General features: G+C 51.4%; 1 protein-coding gene and 1 long non-coding RNA gene across 9 annotated transcripts in view; one reads left to right on the forward strand and one right to left on the reverse strand.

The window, feature by feature from the left end:
* Position 1: 1 nt before the first annotated feature.
* LOC125408957 (uncharacterized) lies at positions 2-13,349 on the forward strand. 2 transcript variants are annotated; one of them, XR_007234641.3, is made up of 4 exons: positions 2-1,647; positions 6,831-6,910; positions 8,284-8,740; positions 12,687-13,349. It is a non-coding gene; the product is annotated as an uncharacterized LOC125408957 (long non-coding RNA). The 2 variants fall into 2 exon arrangements; XR_015734917.1 differs by having other exon boundaries at positions 8,697-8,740.
* The window catches only part of Fancc (FA complementation group C), a 118,821-nt gene continuing 107,516 nt past the window's right edge, over positions 8,849-20,153 (reverse strand). For all 7 annotated transcript variants that reach the window (XM_048447627.3, XM_048447622.3, XM_048447623.3 and 4 more), the window contains 3 exons: positions 18,775-18,949; positions 15,679-15,882; positions 8,849-9,854 (listed from right to left, as the gene is read on the reverse strand). In XM_048447627.3, the coding sequence (XP_048303584.3) occupies positions 9,708-9,854; positions 15,679-15,882; positions 18,775-18,949 (526 nt within the window). In that variant the 3' untranslated portion in view covers positions 8,849-9,707. The remainder of the gene's footprint in view (positions 9,855-15,678; positions 15,883-18,774; positions 18,950-20,153) is intronic.

The following is a 20,153-nucleotide window of genomic DNA, read 5'->3' on the forward strand; positions in this document are numbered from 1 at the left end:
ATAAAGCCTCATAAACTGTTGCACCTGGCTGCGGCCTTTGTTCCCGGGCCTGGAAAGACTGAGCTGTGACTTGAAGTTGTTCAGAGAGTGAAGATCCCTTCCCTAGGCAGATGGAGAACTGGCTGCCAGCTTCCTGGGATTGCTAAAACTAGCTGCCGTGGTCTGGGATGACAGCTTCACGTGACACCTCCTGCGGCTGGTCCCCAGGGATTCCTCAGAGTCCTTTTGATGTGTTCACTCAATAGAACCTGTTTTTTAAAAAATACAGGAAAGCCTAAGATGTCTTAATAAAGTGTCGGATTTGCTGGTATTCCTGTTTGCTTCTGAATTTGATGCTCCTTAAACCAATAACGAGCATGTGTCAGGATAGGCACTTCCCACATATTCTAACCCTTTCCGACCTCCAGCTCTTTGGGGAGGCCTCCAGGTGCTGTTAATTCTGAGAAAACTGAAAGTAAAAGGAATGTGGTGTGGGACTCAACTCTTCCAAAATGTGCGTCTCGGGCAGCCTGGCACTACGGGAGTCTCCGGTGAGACCATTTTTTCTTTCCTTTGAATATTAATATATCGAACAGGCTCTTAGAAGTTTCCAGTTCCTGTCCAGAGAAAGATGCTCGAGACTGCCATGGGTGCAGTCATGTGTGCCCAGACAAGGCTGAGCCGTGTGAGAAGGAACCGGAAGGAGAGTTTCTGCTGCCTGTCTGGGTTCTACATTCAGGCCCACTGGGGCAGGAGGCTCTAGGACACACAGAGAAGTGTTGGCAAAGAACCCTTGGTCTTGAGAGCCTGGGTCATACCAGTGACTGCATTGTGTATTGTGATGGCAGAAGAATCAAAATGTGTTCAATCCAACGTGATAGTATACTGCTTTCTGTGAAGACCTGAAATAAAAGGCCGAGTCTGTGGCTGCCTGGCTCTCAGATGCACTTTGGGCTTGCTAGACGTGAAATGGGGACCACACACCCACAAGGCCCTTCTGTAAGAACCTCAACGTTCTCTATGTCCAGTGAACTAGGGGTGACCAGCCAAGTACTGGTTTGGTCTGGTTTTGTTCTTTGACTTCCTTAGGAACCACTAAAACAAAGCAAAGGTGCAATTTTTCAGGGGGCGAGTGCCCTTGTCTCTGTGGATCACTGAGCCCTGTGTCTTGCTTTGACTGCTTGGGTTCTTTGCCAATGGCTTCAGGTCAGTGGAAGCGTCACTGGGACTGGATGCCTGTGTCATAAATTCGGTGGAGGATCTGTGGTAGAGCTGGCCTTTGCCATCTCCGGCCAGACACAGAACAGCCCTGCCCCCCAAAGTAGGCAGCAGCTCCTGCCCCACATCACTGCAGTAGAGGCTTGGAAGACTTCCCTCACTTGGCTGAGACTCCTGGATTCGAGAAGGGTGCATTCTTACATGAGTCACCTGACCTCACGGTACTCAGAGCGTTGCATCGTTAGCTTCTGTCAATAGGACATAGACCAGGGTTTGAGTGAGGAAGAATGCCAGGTTGCTTAATACCTCCACAGTGGTGCCTCATCCAAGGAGGAGCTCTCCCTACTGCATTTGACCCAGTTATGAGTGAATTGCTGGTGGGGGAAGATGTGGCCAGTCACCCCGGGCGCCTGCTGCTGAGATCAGATGTGGGGCAGAGTGAAATCACAGGTAAGACGTGGACTAGATCGCCGGGTCAGTGTTTGCCATGTGCCACGGTGTGTAGCCCCACGGTGTGTGTAGCCCCACGGTGTGAGCGCTTGGTCATCAGAGCGTTTGACGCCCTGCCCCACCACTCTGCTGCAGGGGCTTGGAACCGTCCCTCCCACCGCGCAGATGTAAACTTGAGCCTGGCTGGGCCTGAGTCTGCCTCTCAAGTGTGGGAAGGACAGAGACTGCTTGATGGCCCGGCATGCTTGTTGCCAGCACTATTTCCAGGCCATTTGCCAGCCATTTCTGGAGGAACCCAGGGTTTCCCCCTTGTACCCCAGGCTTGAAACATCAGCCCTAAGAAGTCACATAGGTTCCTGGTGAAGATGCCAGCTTCTCACTTTTAGGCCAAGGGTAAGACATAACCTAACATCATGTTAACATGATGATAACAGACATCATGCCAACAGGCTGATGCCAGCAGTAGGCAGAGGGGCTGTGACTGGAGGATCCTTGTGGGCTCACTGCCAAGAGGTGGGTGAGGCTAGCAGGAACACTAGTCTCCCGAGCTGTGCCAGCCTGTCCTTACAGCAGCCACCCCTGACCTGGCTGCCTGTCCCTCCAGTAGCTAGGCAGCCTAACCGTCACACCATCTCCTCCAGATGAGTGCTTTAAACCCAGGTCGTCTGCAGAGACTTCCAACGTGGATTAGGACAGGCCTCAGTTAAGTCGTGGCCAGTGCCGAGACAGGTTCTGCCTGGTTCAAGAGGCCATGTCCGCAGGAAGACGGCACATTTGGACCCTCTGATGTTGCCCCGTGGACCGTGGTTCTCTGCACGGGGAGAAAGCAGCAGTGTGTGCTGTCCCTCTACGTATCCTGAAGCAGGCTTAGAAAGGCAGCCATCTGTCCTCACCACACCCTGATTGGTGGGGGAGAAGTGAGCCCCGGGAAGGGTCGGGCTGACTGGCTGGTAGCCCCTCACCCATAGTGGCTCCCACCACCCTGTCTGTGGGGCTTTGGGCCACAGCCATGGGAAAGGAACTGGGAATTCTGACTGGACTCTGACAGGAAGGGAAGAGAGGGGGGTTGAGAAAGTCTCAGGGCTCTGGGTTCTCTCTCTCTCTCTCTCAGCTGCTCCTGTAGAATTAGAGAATTTTAAAGCATTTATTTTTCATGGAATTTTGCATCAAAAGAATGAAATGATCTGTATCCTAGCAAGTCATCCTTGCTTATGGTAAGCAGAAATGGCATGGCATGCCCCTGGGCCAGAACCAACAGATGTTCCTAAACTTAAGCCATCCCTTTAAAATGAAGAAAAGGTTCTGCAGGATCCATTCCAGGCCAGTGCCAAGCTCCTACCAGCTTCTCTACTGACCATGGTTCAGCAGGAAACTTCAGAAGCCCAGTGGACAGCCACAAGTGCTGCTGTGATGTGCACATAGGGACCTCTGTCCTCCACAGCATTGCCTTTGTCACAGCTGTCTCTCCAAAGCAGCTAGCTCTTGCCCAGTGAGCAACAGAAAGCGTACTCAGGAGCTTGGGATCTGAAGGACTCCTGTGCAGGCTTCATGCTCCAATTCAGCTCACCACCAGGTGGGTTGTGGACGGAGCCAGCCAGTGGAGGAGCACAGTGTGCCACAGCCATGCCTCCCAAGCAGACCTGGGTGCCGGGTTTGTGGCCTTGGCTGTCCTTACTCCCCGGGTGGTTGGGCTGCCATACCTATTCCCAAGGTACAGGGATGCTGCCCACTGGGGCTTAGCATTGGTTTCAAAATCTTGGTGATTAGTCAGCCCCTTAGAAGGCTCCCTCCCTGGGACATTTCCGTCTTAGCCACCAAATTCAAAAGAGCCATCAAGATGGTAGCAGCCCTCAGACGGAGAGAGAGCCCCTGGAATAGCCTAGCCCCATCCCAGCTCAGGCTCCCAGGGCTGGGGGTTGGGAGACGCCTCATCCTCCCAGGGAAGGTTGCAGAGAGTAGTCTCATTGAGGACTGTGAACTCCAGGCAGCCATAGTGAAACTGGCCCCCTAGCCGGTCTGTGGGGTTTACGAGGTGGGAGTGGGGAGCAGTCCTGCTATTCAGGGCAAAGTTTTATAGCCCCCTCCTGCCCATTGGTGCTGTCTGCGAGATTGATGGACTAATAAGGCTGTTCTCTTCCAGCCCAGTGACCAGACAGTATGAAAAGGAAGGTGACCATGTGCAAGCTGTGAAAGGAAGTTTTGCAAGACAGGGTGGGCTGCCAAGAACCTTGCCCCTTGGCCCTGGTGTGTGTCCAGCATCCCTTGGCTGGGATGCTGTAGCCCCACATGGCATGACTGGCCAGAGAAAGAAGCCTTGCTTTGGAGGTTGAGCCAGTTGGGAGTGTCCATGCCCCGTTTTCAAGGAAGCCTAGGAGACAAAAGAAGCTAGAGTACACAGTCACCCGAATGTGTCCTCAGCAGCTGATGATGGCCCTTGAAGCCTGGCTGGTGTGTGTGTGTGTGTACATGGCGGGGAGGGGGGTTGGGAAGGCTGGAGATACACGGCCCTTCTGCAGACAGCTCATACTATCAAACCTGCTCATTTCAGTGCCATGAGATAAAATAGGCTTGGGTTAAATTCTGAGCTCCAAGGACTGAATAGGGATGGGTACCGGATCTCTTCTCGCCTGTCCTGGGTTCACTTAGTGTCTCCTGTCTATGTAGTAACCTTCCCTAGCCACTGTCGGGATGGGGGACCAGGGAGGCTAGGGGACCCCTAACAGAGATTGTTTCAAGGCATTCTAGGAAGGCTGTCCACCAGGGAGATGACAGGCCAGGCCACGTGGCTTATTGTGGCTGTGTAGTCCAATGGGTGTGTAGCCTGTGGGTTCTGATTTCTTCTTCTTTCCCCCCTTCCTCCTCCTCCTCCTCTTCCTCCTCATCCTCCTTCTCTTTTGGTTTTTCTAGATAGGGTTTCTCTGTGTAGCCCTGCTGTTCTGGAATTACCTCTGTAGACCAGGCTGGCCTCACACTCAGAGCTCTACCTGCCTCTGCTGGGATTACATGTGAGCATCGCTGCCACCTGGTGGTCTCTGACTTCTGACGTCACCTTTGTCACCATCCTGCCTTGTCTAAGCCCCATTTTGGTCTGGTGCACTGCTGCTCGGGTCTGCACAGCAGCAGCGCTGTGCCCATGGCATGGCAGTGGGGTTGTGCGGCAACCACTCCTAATTGTACCACTGAGGGTACCCAGTTCCACACAGTTCTTTTACACTCCGGTAGGTCTTCCCTTGCTGCCTACTGTCTGGATTGAGATAACCTGTGGGAGAAGTGTAGGCTTCTAAACCTGGTGGAGTTCCCATCTTTGAGAGGCTGAGCCAAGCCACCTGGGACTACACAGCCTCACCTCATTCCTGACCTCACACTTCAGTGCTGAAGTCTCCGGAGACTCAGCAGCACGGCCTGCGAAGGATGGAGACAGCTGTGAGGTTTGCCCAGGGGTGGGAGGCTTTGGGAAGATGAGGTTTGTGGAGTAAGGCTGGGCACACGAAACCTCAGGATGCATGGCGGAACACATGGCTCCAGCTAGAGAGATGCTGGACTGCGAGGATTCGGGAGAAGCAGGGAAAGTGTCACCATGCTGACGAAGGCACAGGGAATGCAGATGTCTCCTTTAAAGTCACAGATGGCCTGTTTCACTCAGCACTGTTTGACAAAACCCCTCCTAAATCAACCAAGAAGCTGTCTTCGTGTACAGGAGACCACAGCCTTCCTGCTTCCTTCCTCCTCCTCCCTTTTCCTTCTTCCTCCCTCCTCCCATTTCTTTCTCCACAGACCAGACGTGCACACAAGCAGAAACTCTGAAAACTGGACATTTCTCTCTTTTTACCTTGTCTCTGCCTCAGCCAATCACTGTGAGAACGCTCATTCCTACATTCACCCCCAACAGAGACATCTCCACCATGGTCCAGCAAGCACACAGACCATTACCCTACGAGGGAGAGCAATGGTGCTCTTCACAAATTCCAAAGTCTGTGACATCCAAGTCTGTATAGGAGATGGTGTCCCTTAGGATACCTTCAGATCCTCCCACCCCACTTCTCTGGAGTTGGGACCACAGACGTGCACCACTGCACCTGGACCCACAGTGCTGGACACATCCCCTGCCTCTCCTCATACCATCCCTAGGCTACCTACACAAGATGATGTGAACTGGAAATAGTTGAATGCTGTGTTAAGAGGGAACAAAAAGGAAAGAAGTTTGAATGAGGTCAGGAAACACATTCTTTTAAGGTGTTTCTATTGCATTAGTTGACTCCTTGGGTAAAGAATCCATGGACACAGTAATTACAGATTTGGTTCATGTATGCACAGTTGCTGGAGTCCTCTGTTCAATCACTGGTCTCTTCTGTAACTGGACACAAACAGCTATTTTCATCTGTTAGCCACATGCTAACCTGGACGAGTTAATTTATGTGAATTCCTGGTGGCAGAGCCAGGCCTTGGATGTGCTTTCCTTCCTAAGCTCTGTACCTCACTTAGCAGGGCTTACCTCTAGGCTTACACCCTAGAGCCCTGGTTCTGTGTATGAGAGGTACTAGCATCTGAGGGAACTCCAGTGTGCTTGCCATTGGAATCCAGGGCATGTGACATGGGAAAGGACACCCGAAGAGATGTGTATTACAGGGAGGACAGACTAGATTTTAGTGGTTTTATTGTGGTAAAATACTCACAGCATAGAATCCAATGCTGTGGTGTTTTGGCAGCAGACATCAGTGCTGGTGACACCACCATCTGTATTCTGAACTTTCTCTTACGAAACAGAATCTCATTTGTACTCAGACTAACCCCATCCCTTGCTCTCCCAAGTCCCTGGAGGCACCACTAGACTACCATGCGCTTCTCTGTTCTAGGGATGGTGTGTGAATGCTGCAATGTTTTTTAGCATCGGTCCAGCCAGTCTAGCTTAGTGTAATATCTTCCATATTGGAATCTGTGAGGATTTCATTCTTAAAAATTTTTGTATTTATAATTATCCTGCATGTGTGCGTGACGTGGAGGGTGAGCGTGGTGCACATGAGAGAGCAGAGGACAACTGAGTGGCCTCGGGTCTCTCCGACCTTTATGTCGGCGCTGGGGTGATGCTCACGTTGTCGGGTGTGCAGTGCCTTCACCTGCTGCGCCATCTCAGAAGCCCCATCCCTTTGGTAAACGTGACTGACACTCTTGTCATTTGTGTGCAGGGCACTCTATCACTCCGGTCTTCAGTGACTGGACACTGGTGTGCAGGTCTCACCCAAATGCTCACCTTACCTTCTTTGGGGTAAGTAAACACAGGTGGATTCTGGATGTGACTGCTACCGTACTGTTTCTAGGAGATGTGCACTCAAAAGTTTAGCATGTGGCCACTTGCAGTCAACAAAAGCAGCAGCGACTCCCTGCCTGTCGGAGCCTTTCTGCAGACCTCCAGCACACTGTGGAGCTATAACTGTACTCGCTTGCATTTTCTAACACAACGTAAGCCCCTTTCCAGTGTTTAGAAAGCGTTTGTATTTTCCCATCATGTCTCTTGGGTTGGTGGTCATTTCTTACTGATTTGTCTAAGAAGTTTCAAATTTAGAGAAGTAACTTTTTTGTTTTGAGGCGGGATTTCTCTGTGTAGCCCTGGCTGTCCTAGGACTCACTCTGTAGACCAGGCTGGCCTTGAACCCAGAGATCTGCCTGCCTCTGCCTCCCGTGCTGGGGTCACTTCACTGCCTGGCTGGAGCAGTGGTTTCTGGTCCTATGTGGCACATGCTTTTCAGGTCACTGTTTGTATGTAGTCAGGAGGCAGTTTATCAGTCTCCTGTGGTTTTTGGTTTTCTGTCATCTGTAGAGAGGACAACCAGGTGTGGCATCTGGAATGTCTGATGTGTTGGTCCACAACACTGAGGGATGGGGTGCTTCTAGCTCAGCCCTACAGCAAAATACAGCAACTCCAGTACTGGTTACACCTCATTTGAGAACTTCTTGCCAACATTCCTCTGTGCTGCTGTGCTGCTTCCTGGGTCTGGGAGAGCCATGGGGACCTCCCTAGCTACAGACCCTTCCTGTATTCTAGGCCACAAATGTAGTATCAGCTCAGAACCCGCCTTTCTGCCACAACCATGGGGGCAGGCGCTGTCTGAGCTAGAGCTGCAGGGCAGGTCTGCAGGCCGGCAGGGCAGGCACATGCACACCCGCACTGTTTCCTTTCCACCCTGTGGACTTCACACTGTGTGTGGACCACTGAGGACAGAGTGTCAGTCCTTTCTACAGAAAGGTACAGTGTTTTCTGTATCACACCACACAATTCCCACCCACATGCGTGGTGCAGAAGGTGTGTGCCCAAAAGGCTTAGAGGAGGGGGTTCATCTTGGGTGGAACAAATGAGGGCCTGGTTTTTAGATGCTTATTTTGTCTTAACATTGAATTGCGGGCTGTGAATAGCTTCTGATGGTTAATGGCTCATAAGTTTCATAAAACAAAGACTTCATGGTAAAGTTCAGCATCTAGCTAGGAGCAGCACCATACTCCGGTTGGAAAGAGAGGGAAAGAAAGAGGGAAGCACACGCTGTTCATTCATTCCACATGTTCCTCTGACTACGGCTGTCCTGGATTCTGTGGCACTAGGAGATACCCTGCCAACCGTGCACCATCCGTGTCTCTGTGTTACAGACTTTTTTTGGCCCCCTGTAGACCTGGCCTCCTCTATCCCTGGACTTCAGACCATTAGGAGGAAATAGACTGAGAAGCTAAACACCATTACAAGGAGCTGGCTGCCTGGAGCTCAGATATGAGACTCTTTTCTCGTCTGTGGTCAGATGACCTGGTATGCCGTGTCAGGTGACTGAGCAACCAGGGAAGTGACAAAATGCTTGGCACAGGTCACCCAGACTGGTCATGCCTGGGTGGGCTGAGTCATAGGGTAGCAGAGTGGACATGATCCCATCCTTCCTGACTGAGGAGGGACACACGTGTGTGAACACACAGGGAGAAGAAAATGGAGGTGTGTGTGGTTATAATCAAGTTTGGCTTACACGGAACATGTAACCCAACTCTGAGGACACACATATCTCTCTGTCTTCCAGTCACCCTCCCTTCTCTGGCGACAGAACCCCAGCTTGTCCTGAAGGTGAGTCACAATTGGTTTTCCAAGCCAGGCCTAAGGTTTGTAAGATCCTAAGCTTTTACAGATAGGAGCGGGAAGGTTTCTACTCTTTGGGAAACATTGACTATAAAATTAAGTACAAGTTTTTATTTAGAATGGAACAGGTAAGTCCAGCCACATCCTCCTGTGAGCAGCTTGGCAGTGCGGTGGGCCCATCAGCAGGGTGGGTAAAAGACAGGGACCAAGCACACATGCTGGTTAGTGGTTTCCCTGGCTGCTGACTGAGCCCAGATGCACAGATGCAAGAGAAAGCCAGTGCCCTCCACTTTAGGCCACAGTGCCTCGACGTGACTGTGACGGTAGCCATCACGTCCCCCCCCCCCGGGGGGGATGTGCTGAGTACTGAGGCCGATCTGCACACGGGCAGGGGTTCTTGTAGCAAGTCCACAGGACCGCAGCTTGGTGGCCTTCTCTGCTCACACGCCCAGGACTCCTGTCTACAGCAAGTGAAGAAGAGAAATTTACGAATTTTCAGTTCCCAAATCTTCTGTTTTACTAGACATGGGCCACCCAAGAGGTAGGGTTTGGGTTTGTTTGTTGCCTTCTTGGGGCATGGGGAGGAAGAAGCACAGACGCTTCCCTGGCCGCCTCTGTTCCCTCAGCTGCAATGGATGCACTGCAGCATTTCTGCACTGAGGAGCAAAGGAGCAGGCGTCATCTGCACGGCGCAGCCTCATCCTCTGCAGGGCTCAGGTCTCAGGCCACCGGGCAGCTCCCCATCACTGGCAATGTCATCAGAATGGGAAGGACAAAGTGAGTCAGCAAACCGGCCAGAGCCAGCCAGAGCTAGCTGTTACCATGCGAGACTGGGACGTGACAGGAGATCCAGGCCCTCCCTGCCAGGCGGCACCACACGATGTGGTCGGCACCCTCCTGGTTCTGGGCCCACCAGACAGACTCCATGCAGGCCCTGTACTTTCTATGCTGCCTGCTAGACCCGAGCCGGGCCTGAGCTCAGCCCCTGAAGGAGCTCTCCGGCCAGTTTTCGTGAGGCTTCGGCACAAAAGTGATCCGATCTGTACAAGATCTGGTCAAGAAAGCCAACAATCTCATGGGTGACAGCATCCGTGTGGGCCATCTGCAATGAGGGAAGAAAGGAAAGATGAAGACACTACCTGGGGACCCCTCTGTCCAGTACACTCAGTGTGAGGCTGCAGGGGAAGTACGGTTCATCTCTGCTTTATTTACAAGGTGATTATCAAAGCATGTCTGTCCCCAGGCCCCCCCCCAAAACAGTGGGGCCAATTCCTGATGACCAACCACCCCACAGAGGCCAAAATGGTCTTAGGCCCTCCAGGTTCACACACAAGCAAGATGGAGGCAGCAAGACTTCCCAGCTCACTGCCACAGCTTTGGGGTTATGTGCTGTAAGAGCAGACAGCCCTCATCACTTGACTGTCTAAGGCTCACCTTACCCCCCCTGCCCCCCAGGCCTTTCCCAGAACCGCAGTTGAGACTCTCAAATATTATTGGTGCAGGATGTTAACCAGGATTTCTTTTAGGTACAGCAGCAATAGGAGCCCCGAGTTTGGAGAAAGACACACATTTGTTCTGTGTCGGACAAACAAGAGCCTGCAGGCTTAGTCCCAGCTCAGCTTCCTCTTGTCTCATCAGGTCTTTCTCTAGGGTGACCAGTCACCCGAGGTTTGCTGTACCTTTGTGGCTTTGAGCCTTCACTGGCCCACAGCCCAACCCTTCCTCCCTGGTCCTACTCTGGTCCACTCTGTGGACGGTCAGGATGATGACTTCTCATTAAGCCGCATAACTTGGTATACAGAAAACATACTAGGACATGCTTCATAGCCAGATCTACTGTCCCACAAGGACTGCATTGTTCCTTTTACTCAGGCTAAATCAAGAAAACAACAATTTCCCCCACTCTAACCTAACCACACATTCTTACCTCAGAGCAAGTTCAAACTAGACTGAATGTTTCTGTACATGGATCCTAAGTTAAAACCTTTACAGATATGCACACAGTCAGAGTTACAGATGTCTAACCAAGGTTATTAACACAAAACAACCTAAAAAAAAAAATCAGACCAATTTTTCGCTTGCCAAGTCTGGCCAATAAAACCTGACTCTCCTGTGCAGATCTGTCTGCAGCTTGTCTCACCCGGGCACTGCACACCGGCCTCTGGTCACAGTCTTGTGCCTAGAACCTTGAACCTTGAATTGCCACGGTAAATGGCTTGGCTCCTTATTGTTTACCCCAGGAATATGCTATGACAAGGAGATGTAACTCTTGTAGCTTTTTTTCTTACTGCTCAAGCGTCCTATAAAAAAATGCATTTAAGCCGGGTGAACAGAGAAGAGAGAACTGGGACGGAGAACAGAGGCACAGGAGAACCAGGAAGAACCTGGGAGACAATTAGAGGACAGAAAAACAGACAGATAAAGAGCATGACCCGAGAAGCACCTGTGTAAACTTTTCCTGTACCCTCAGATAAAAACAAAACAAAACACAAAAAAGACAAAAACCCTTAAGCTTAGGCTTGCTACACTGTGGAGTTTTTTCTTTGAACCCTGGCTGTAGCCTTGGGAGCTGGACAGCAAGCATGTCAGGGCAGAGACAGAAAAAGAAGCCAGAGCAGATGGCTACTGAGGTCTGTGGCAAGTCAGAAGCCCGAAACCAGAAAGAGAAGCCAGGAAAGAAGCAGGAGCCACCCCCAGGCTGAAGTTGGAGGAGCTGTACCTGTACGGAGACATTGCTCCAGCAGGAGCAGGTCCTAAGGAAGTGGACCTGCCGGCTTTAGCCCAGCTGAGGCTACACGGGTCTGCCCTAGGCGGGCTCCTCAGGCGGTGACACCCACACTGCTCGTACAGAAGAGCCCTTTGCAAAAGGCTCCATGTTGCATGTAGATGACTCCTGCCATTGCCGGGGATGGGGTCAGCAGCCCCTCTAAAGGCAGGGCGTGTGTTATTAACAGTTGTGTCTGTAAGGACAGTCCCTGCTGGCCTGCTGGATGCCGGGATGGAGCACTTGGAGGAACCAGTGTATGGCTTTGTCTGCACGCTAGGCAGCTGAACTGACCTGGGTCTCTGTGATGCTGCAGTACCAGGTGTAGATTAGCACTGTTAGCGGGTGGCTGGGACAGGTCTGATCAGGTATGTGCTGTACAAGGCCCAACTGCCCTCAGAAGTCTCTATTGTGACTGGGGAATGTGGCCTGTCTTGAATATGGAAATGTTGCTGGATCACCAAGCAGAGAGCTGGTATCTCCAGGAGATTCTGCTGGGGTTCTTTCTCACGTCTTAGTCAGTGAGGGCGACAGGACCGAAGAGCAGCGGGATGTGTGGTCCTGGAAGATGTCCCAGCAGCAGAGCTGGCTCTGTCCACAGAGGTAGTGAGCCTTTATGACGAGGTCGGAGTCCCCACTTCCACAATTCAGAAGCACCTACTGTCAACTGCATCAGACTTGGTGTCACACCAGAGGTGGCACAGTTGGGAGCGCTCCCATCTACCCACGCTGTGTCCCTGTCACTCAATCAAGTGCACACTTCATTCTGACTTCCAAGTCTTCTCTGTCCTGGTCCTCTCCAGAATCTCATCCAGGGCACAGCACGGTCCACCATCTTGTCTCCTTTGGCTCTTGGTTGTGACGGTTCCTCAGAGTCTTGTTCTGACATCCTAGGGTGTGTCTAACGACTTTGCTCTGCTGAGACCAGGGCTACCATTCTGCTGTTGTTTTGTGAGTGGCAGGTGATGATTATTAGTGTTCACGCAAGCCAGTGAGGAGTTGTGTACATTCCATTTAATCAAGTGGGAAGACCCATTCTAAAGATGAGTGTGGCCACTGCATGGGCTGGGGGTCCTAGACCCAAGTGGGTACAGACGTTCACGGTGCTACTGAACAAGGATGCAGTGTGACCTTGCACCTCAGGCTCTTGTGCTGCCTTCCCCCACCCAGGAAGAAGCTGACAGGTGCAGCTACTGCAACAGGACCGCCAGGGAAGTCGGCTGGTGATCCCAGCGCATATCAAATTCCTGTTTCAAGTGGGCTGAATGCTGCAGATTGTTTCCTGGTGATAATTCTACATTCACATTGTGAACTGATTTCGTCAGATTAACACGCCCATCACCTTGATGTATGCAGAACACTTACGGTGTAGCTGTGGAACTTTCAAGTAGAATTAGAGTCAGGACCTACTCATGACTGCAATACCGGACCTTTGCCCAGCATTCCGCATGCCCAACGTACCAGGTGAAGCATGAGGAGGCAACATCTGTCTTGGTGACAGCCTCGTTCTCAGTGCCACGTTCTGCTTTGCATGTTCTTGAAGGCATGTGTGTTAGGATCGTACTCAGCAGGTTTCTGAATGCCCATGCAGGAGGCCAGTCCTCTCGTTCCCAGCTTTCCCTAAGACAGGGCTGCTGCTCTGACGGGCAGAGGGCTTTGGCAGAGAGGCATCTGCCTCCTGCATTTTCCTAGTGCTCACATTAAGACTGAAACCAGGGGCAAAGGGAACAGCCCTTTCTTGATACAACCCATTTTTTATTTTGTTTATAATACTTCATCAAGCTATGTATTTTTATAATATGTTAATAATTAAAAAAAAAACTAAAAACTCCATAGCTAGCAATGTTGTGGTCCACTTTTTGGTTTCTTGTGATCTGAGGATGATCTCCTACCTCTACCTCTCATGTGCTGGGATTCCAGGCCAGCAATCCAACATTCAGTGTTGTCCAACCATCACTGCACAAGGTCAGACACGAACTCCACAGCCTGTGAAGCTTCTGCCCTACTTCTGCCGCTGTGAACAGACTATTCCAAGGAACTCAAAAAGAGGTGGACTCCCAGAAGTGTTTCCTTGCAACTGGTTATTTCACATAGCACAAAGCCTACAAGGTCCATCCATGTTGTGATGAGGGCAGGAATGCCTTCCTTTCCAGGCCACGGGTAATTCTTGGTATGTCTGCACAGCCGCCTGTGCTTATCCAGTCATGCATGCCTTCTTGCTGCTGACAACAGCCGACAATTCTGGTACACAGATGCCTAAGCCTCTGCCATCTGTTCTTTGGGGAGACCTGGGGCAGGATCAGTGTCCCACAGCAGAGTCAGACTTTCTCTAGAGCAGCGGCATCACTGTAGCTCCCTGCTGGAAACGCCTGAAGACGCCATCTAGGTGTGTGACACAGTGACACAGTGTCACGGGTATCTTCCCAGGTGTGATGGTAACACAGTGCCACGGGGCATCTTCCCAGGTGTGTGACACGGTGACACAGTGCCACGGGGCATCTTCCCAGGTGTGTGACACGGTGACACAGCGCCACGGGCATCTTCCCAGGTGTGATGGTAACACAGTGCCACGGGGCATCTTCCCAGGTGTGTGACACGGTGACACAGTGCCACAGGGCATCTTCCCAGGTGTGTGACACGGTGACACAGTGCCACAGGGCATCTTCCCAGGTGTGTGACACGGTGACACAGCGCCACGGGCATCTTCCCAGGTGTGATGGTAACACAGTGCCACGGGGCATCTTCCCAGGTGTGTGACACGGTGACACAGTGCCACGGGGCATCTTCCCAGGTGTGTGACACGGTGACACAGTGCCACGGGGCATCTTCCCAGGTGTGTGACACGGTGACACAGCGCCACGGGCATCTTCCCAGGTGTGTGACACGGTGACACAGTGCCACGGGGCATCTTCCCAGGTATATGACACGGTGACAGTGCCACGGGCATCTTCCCAGGTGTGATGGTGACACAGTGCCACGGGCATCTTCCCCAGTGCTTGTGAGCATTCACACATCTTCCTTGGAGAAGTGCCTGTCAACTCCTTCACCCATCTTTTAGTGAGGTAAGGTTTAGCTTTATTGTCAGTTCTAAGAATCTTTACGTATTCAGAATACGTAACTCCTGCCAGATACCCCCTAACTGATTTTCTCCATTATGAGAGTCAGCTGTGTACTCTGATAGTTCCCTCTGATGCACAAGCTGAACTTACATACAGCCCAATGTTTCTGTCTTTTCCTTTTGTTGTGTTTTTGTTGTGTGTGTATACACACACACATACACAATATATATATTGTTTTTCGAGACAAGGTTTCTCTGTAGCTTTGGAGCCTGTCCTGGAACTAGCTCTTGTAGACCAGGCTGGCCTTGAACTCACAGAGATCCGTCTACCTCTGCCTCCCAAGTGCTGGGATTAAAGCATGCGCCCTTTTGTTGTTTTTGGTGTCACATTCAAAATGTTACTGCAAGGTCTTGTGTCACCATTGGGCACACTTCCGGCTGACCCCTTTACAAAGCCATCAATGCATGTGTGCTTCCAGAAGTCTCTTTAGTTAGCTATTGTGGTCCAGACAATTTATCCTCCCGAGAGACTCAAGTGCTAGTACTATTTGGGAGGCCCTGGAAACTGTAGGAGGTGGGAAGTATCTGGAGGAAGAGGCCCACTGGGGAAGACCTTAGGGATGTCTCCATCCCTTGAGCGCCACAGGTAGACAGCCACTACCATACATTCTTGCCACAATGATCTACCTACCTGGCCACAGGCCCAGCACCACGAAGCTACGTGAAAGCAAAATACAGAACAACTCCCTTGTAGTTGTTTTCCTCACTTCTGTCACAGCAAAAGGAAAGCTAACGTATTAGCCAAAGCCTCCTCTGAAGTAAATTCTTAACCTGTTCCAGTGAATGGCCTTGTCGCTGCTTAGGAGCATGTTGTCACCGGAGCTGGACTTCTCTCCCCAGCATGCGGCAGGCAGCGGCTGTAAATGAGAAGGACACCAGCAGGCATGCCTTCCCCTCCATGCACCTCCTGAACAGCAAGGAGGGTTTTGGGTATGTGCTAACTGTGGCCCTACTGACCTCCATACCCAGGATCATCTAGGAGGTAATCTACCTTTCACTTAAGAGTGTACGTATGTGGTGCAATTTGGAAAAAGAGCAACTTACATGGGTGACAGCTTCCCAGGCAACTGCATGGCCTTCTGGGGTCCACAGTAAGAGGCTAAGAAGCAGGCGTCTGACCAGCTGTCTGCATATAGGTGGCCTGGGGTCTGCACTGGGGCTCTCAGCTGCTTTCTGCAGATCGGCAGCAGAGAGGGGGTCACTTCTGAGCAGCATCAGGAGACGGTTGAGCAATGCCTTCAGCTCCACCTGGGTAATAAAGTTCAGAGGATGCGGCATTGGTGACTCTAGGACTTGTCTGATGCTTCGAAGCCCCAGGGATAAGGACAGTCAGGCACCCAAGCTCAGCTAATTCACACACGTCTACATAAACCAAAATGGGCCCAATGGAAGTTTCTTGACTTTCCTCTTGCCCACGAAGCAGCCAGGGCACTATGCCAGGACCTGACCTTTTTTTATATGAAGGCAAATGAAGGCAAGTCCTCAGCAGAATGTAGTTAGAATTTTCTTATTGTGAGGAAACAAAAGGCCCCTTGAAGAGGACCCCTCACTATCAGCCACAATCAGCTAGAGCCACAGGCCCACTGGGCGGTGCTGGTAAGAATGCAGGCTGCCCCTGCCTGGGCTGCTGAGGGAAGCGCAGGCCACACACACAGGCGCGTCTGTTCTGTTGCAGACACTGGAACAGTTGTTCGTACCAGCTCACAGCTCAAGCAGAGGTCACAAGTCTGTGGAATCCACATAATAACAGTGACTGTTCTAAGTCCGTGGGTTGTTTTTGCATAAAAAATATTTATTTCATGTTGAGACTCCTGTGGCTCACAGAGCAAGACAGAAGCCGGGAGCTGCAGAGATGCTGCACTGAACATGGCATCCACGGAAGGTTCCTCCGACCTGTTCTGAGAATTCCCACGGCATATTCTGCGGGTCTGAGAACCGCTTCTCCCTGCAAGTTTAGGCCCCATTCAGAGCCATCTGTCACGGGTAGCAGCACACTAGCAATGCTGTGTGAGGTCTTCTGACGACAAGGCTGGCCGTGAGAAAGGAACCACAGCGCTCTTCCACTGAGGGAGCAGTGTTCCCTGGATGGCCACCACCTCAGCCAATGACATCTCTGGAGTCTGCAAACTCTGAGGACTCTGGGAGAGAAGCTTCTCTCTGCCTGTACTAGATGCTGTTCTGTCCACACTAACTGCACCTCACATGCCTTCTGTGTCTAGACGCTTCTATAAGGGAGGTGTGTGCTCTTTAAGTATTTTCTTATTTTCAGTCTACATTATAAAAATTTACTTTTGCTCACTATGGAAAACATGAAGATTAAGGAATGATGAATCAGTCCCCACTCATCCTCTGGAGGCATCCCCACGCTTCACGCATATCCACGTGTACCATGAGCCAGTCGCACGCCTGAGCACTACCTGGTAATGAGACTCTTCCTGGCAACGTGCTAGTCCACTTCAACACTAGCAGCTTGTGCAAGCCCAGAGCATTTCAGCTCCTGCAGCTGTGACTCTGCTCTGACGCCGCTGTGCGCAAGCGGCTGTGTGAGTCTCTGCCTTTCCAGGAAGATTCCTACAAGTGAGAGGACTGTGTCTGGGGGTGTGAGGCCCTGACCAGGCCAAAGGGTACCTAGAATACAGTCTTCAGAAAGAATTCATGATTCAATTCAGTGAGCCCGAGCAGATGAACACAGCTGGCAGAGGTGCCCCAGGCAGGACAGGTGTTCTTTGGCCCCAGGGTGACCAGCAGAGGAATTGTCAGCTGGGTGACTGTGACTTATGGGTTTAAGTTACAGCAAACTCCAGAGGTTCTGGCTTCTAGTACTAGGCAGTGGCTGCCCCTGAGTGCCCAGCTAAGGAGGAAACACAGACAACACCAAGCTACTCTGAATGGAGTAGCTGCTTTTATACAGATGTCTAACCATCCCAAGAAAGACTGAGACTTACTTTTTTTTTTTTTTTGAGACAGAGTTTCTCTGTAGTTTTGGAGCCTGTCCTGGAACTAGCTCTGTAGACCAGACCTCTAACTCACAGAGATCCGCCTACCTCTGCCTCCTGAGTACTGGGATTAAAGGCGTGCACCACCACTGCCAAGCCCCGAGGCATAGTTTTAAAGAAAAATACTCCTGAATCCAAGTTAGCTAGTAGAAAAAGGTGCCAATGCAGACCTTTCTAGAAACTAATTCCATTTTAAATAGAAAAAAAATTATGTGTGCATATGCACACACATGTGCAGTCTATGTATGCCTTACATGTATGGAGGTCAGAAACCACTTTGGGAGTTGGTTCTTGCCTTCTGTGATGTGCCCCAGGATCAGACTCAGGTTGCCAGGCTTGGCAGCTAAGGCTTTATTCACTGGGCCATCTTGCTGGCCCCTCCAAGTTAAATCTTACAGGTATAAGTTCCTACGCTCCATATGAATTAACATATACCTACCAATTTAGTTCACAAATAATCTAATAAGTGCTTCATTCATCTTCATCATTCCTACTAAAAGTAAGATGAAAGCCATAGACAGATGCCCAGTCCCGTGCATAGAAACTGTTATTTAGTTGACCAAATGGTTACATCATGTGATTCCTGTGATTCCCTCAGGAGGAGTCTGATGTCAGAAAGTGGTAAGTGAGATGGAAGGAGACAGGCCAGGCTGCTGAGGGGGGGTGGGAGGGAGACAGTGCTCAGGGGCCAGGCTGCTGGGGGTGCAGGGGGGGGGGGAGACAGTGCTCAGGGGCCAGGCTGCTGGGGGTGCGGGGAGGGGGGGGGAAGACAGTGCTCAGGGGCCAGGCTGCTGGGGGTGCGGGGAGGGGGGGGGAAGACAGTGCTCAGGGGCCAGGCTGTCTTGGGACAGAGCAGCTGTCGTGCCTGCGTGGCATCTCTTAGAGCATGGACCCTGGGGTGAGGCATGAGGGCACATGAGGGCAGCTGAGGTCACTGAGCAGAAGAACCTGGGGACAGGAGGCCCGGAGTGTGAGAAGCCTGGTGGCTGGGGCAGCCTCGTCTCAGGTCCCTGTGGAGGCAGAACACCACGATCTGTGAGCTAAGTCACCCTGCACACATGACAAGTGCCCTGAGCCTGAGTGGGGCTCAGCAGAGGTGAACTCAGTACAAGTCCCCTCTTGTGTAGGTGTTTCCAGCACTCACCACGGTCTGCGCTCTCTGCTGACTCCCGTCCTGCGGGCTGTAATAGAACACCAAGAGCCACAGCAGGTCTGCAGGGGGCTCAGCTTCCTTCTGTAGCAGCTGCTCCACAGCCAGATCAACCCATCCTCCAAAGTGAGTCAACAAAAACCAGCTCTCGAAGGGATCTCGCTGGGACCTGGAACAGAGCAAGACACACACATGGCAGCTGGCAACCTCGATCCTTCTTCCTTTTGTTCAAAGTAACTTTAATGTTTGTGAACTGGTACTTTAAATTGTACTTTCCCACTGAAGACCCTCAGAGACAAACTGGATTCAGAACTCTCCTAAGCCCATCACAGAACAAACCAAGGGACCCTCCCATGCCCACATGCAATGATATTTATGTCTTTATATCCAGGTACCTATAGGATTCTTGGCTCTGAGTGAGATCTGGGGGCTACAGGGGTGGCTCCAGCAAGAGGAGGAAGAGGTGAGGTAACACCAGAAATATACTACTCTCACAAGTGGCTCTGGTACTGTAATGTGTATGAGGGTGCACTCTGTTCCATCACTGCAGTCCTGACAGTCACAGCACAACAAGGGTGGAACAGCCTAAGCTCCTGATGGGAACCTTCATTCGACAGGAGCATCATGACCTCTGCAGCATCTGTAGGGCTCATGGAGTCCCCAAGTTCTAAGCATGGTTATTGCCTTCCGGTCACTGCAGTCTCATACCTCCCCTAGAACATGTGATTTGTATGTTTTAAATCATGTTCGCAGGACTGAAGGTCAGAGGGAGGGTGACATCACTGCACACGCTGAAGGGGAGGGGCTGCCCAAGCCCCTCTCACGGACCTCATCAGTGAGTATACCGAGCAGCCAACCCTGCTCACAATGCCGCCCTGTCTGGACTGACCTTCCCCTCTCTTCTTCCAAGGGGGTTCTTACAGCTGCTCCACACCCTTTCCTACAAGTAGACCTCAAGCCCACTGAGTGCACAGGCACTGACCCTACCCCACCACCAGCCCTTTGTTTGAGCTGTTATAGCAAATGAAGAATATGCAGTCGTTTATTGTCTGAACATGAGCAAGCTCAGAAGGGGCTGGAGGCACTATGGGATGGGGCGAGCCTGTGTGGGAATGCTTTTGGAGAGCAGCACCCAGAGGGGAGCCTCCACCATGCTGCCTGTTAGCTTTGGATACTTAGTTATTTTCACATTTATGTGTGTGTGTGTTTATATGTGACTGTGCATGTAAGTGGCCACAAAGCCCCAAAAGGGGCAGAAGCTCTGGACCTAGAATTATCTTGGATTGTGAGCCGCCTACTGTGGGTGTCAAGAACTGACCGAGTCCCCTAAAGAATGCATGTGCTCTGACCCACTCAGTCATCTCTCTAGCCTT

Source organism: Myodes glareolus, chromosome 14 (genome assembly GCF_982192425.1).
Source record: "Myodes glareolus chromosome 14, mMyoGla1.1, whole genome shotgun sequence".
NCBI classification, from domain to species: Eukaryota; Metazoa; Chordata; class Mammalia; order Rodentia; family Cricetidae; genus Myodes; species Myodes glareolus.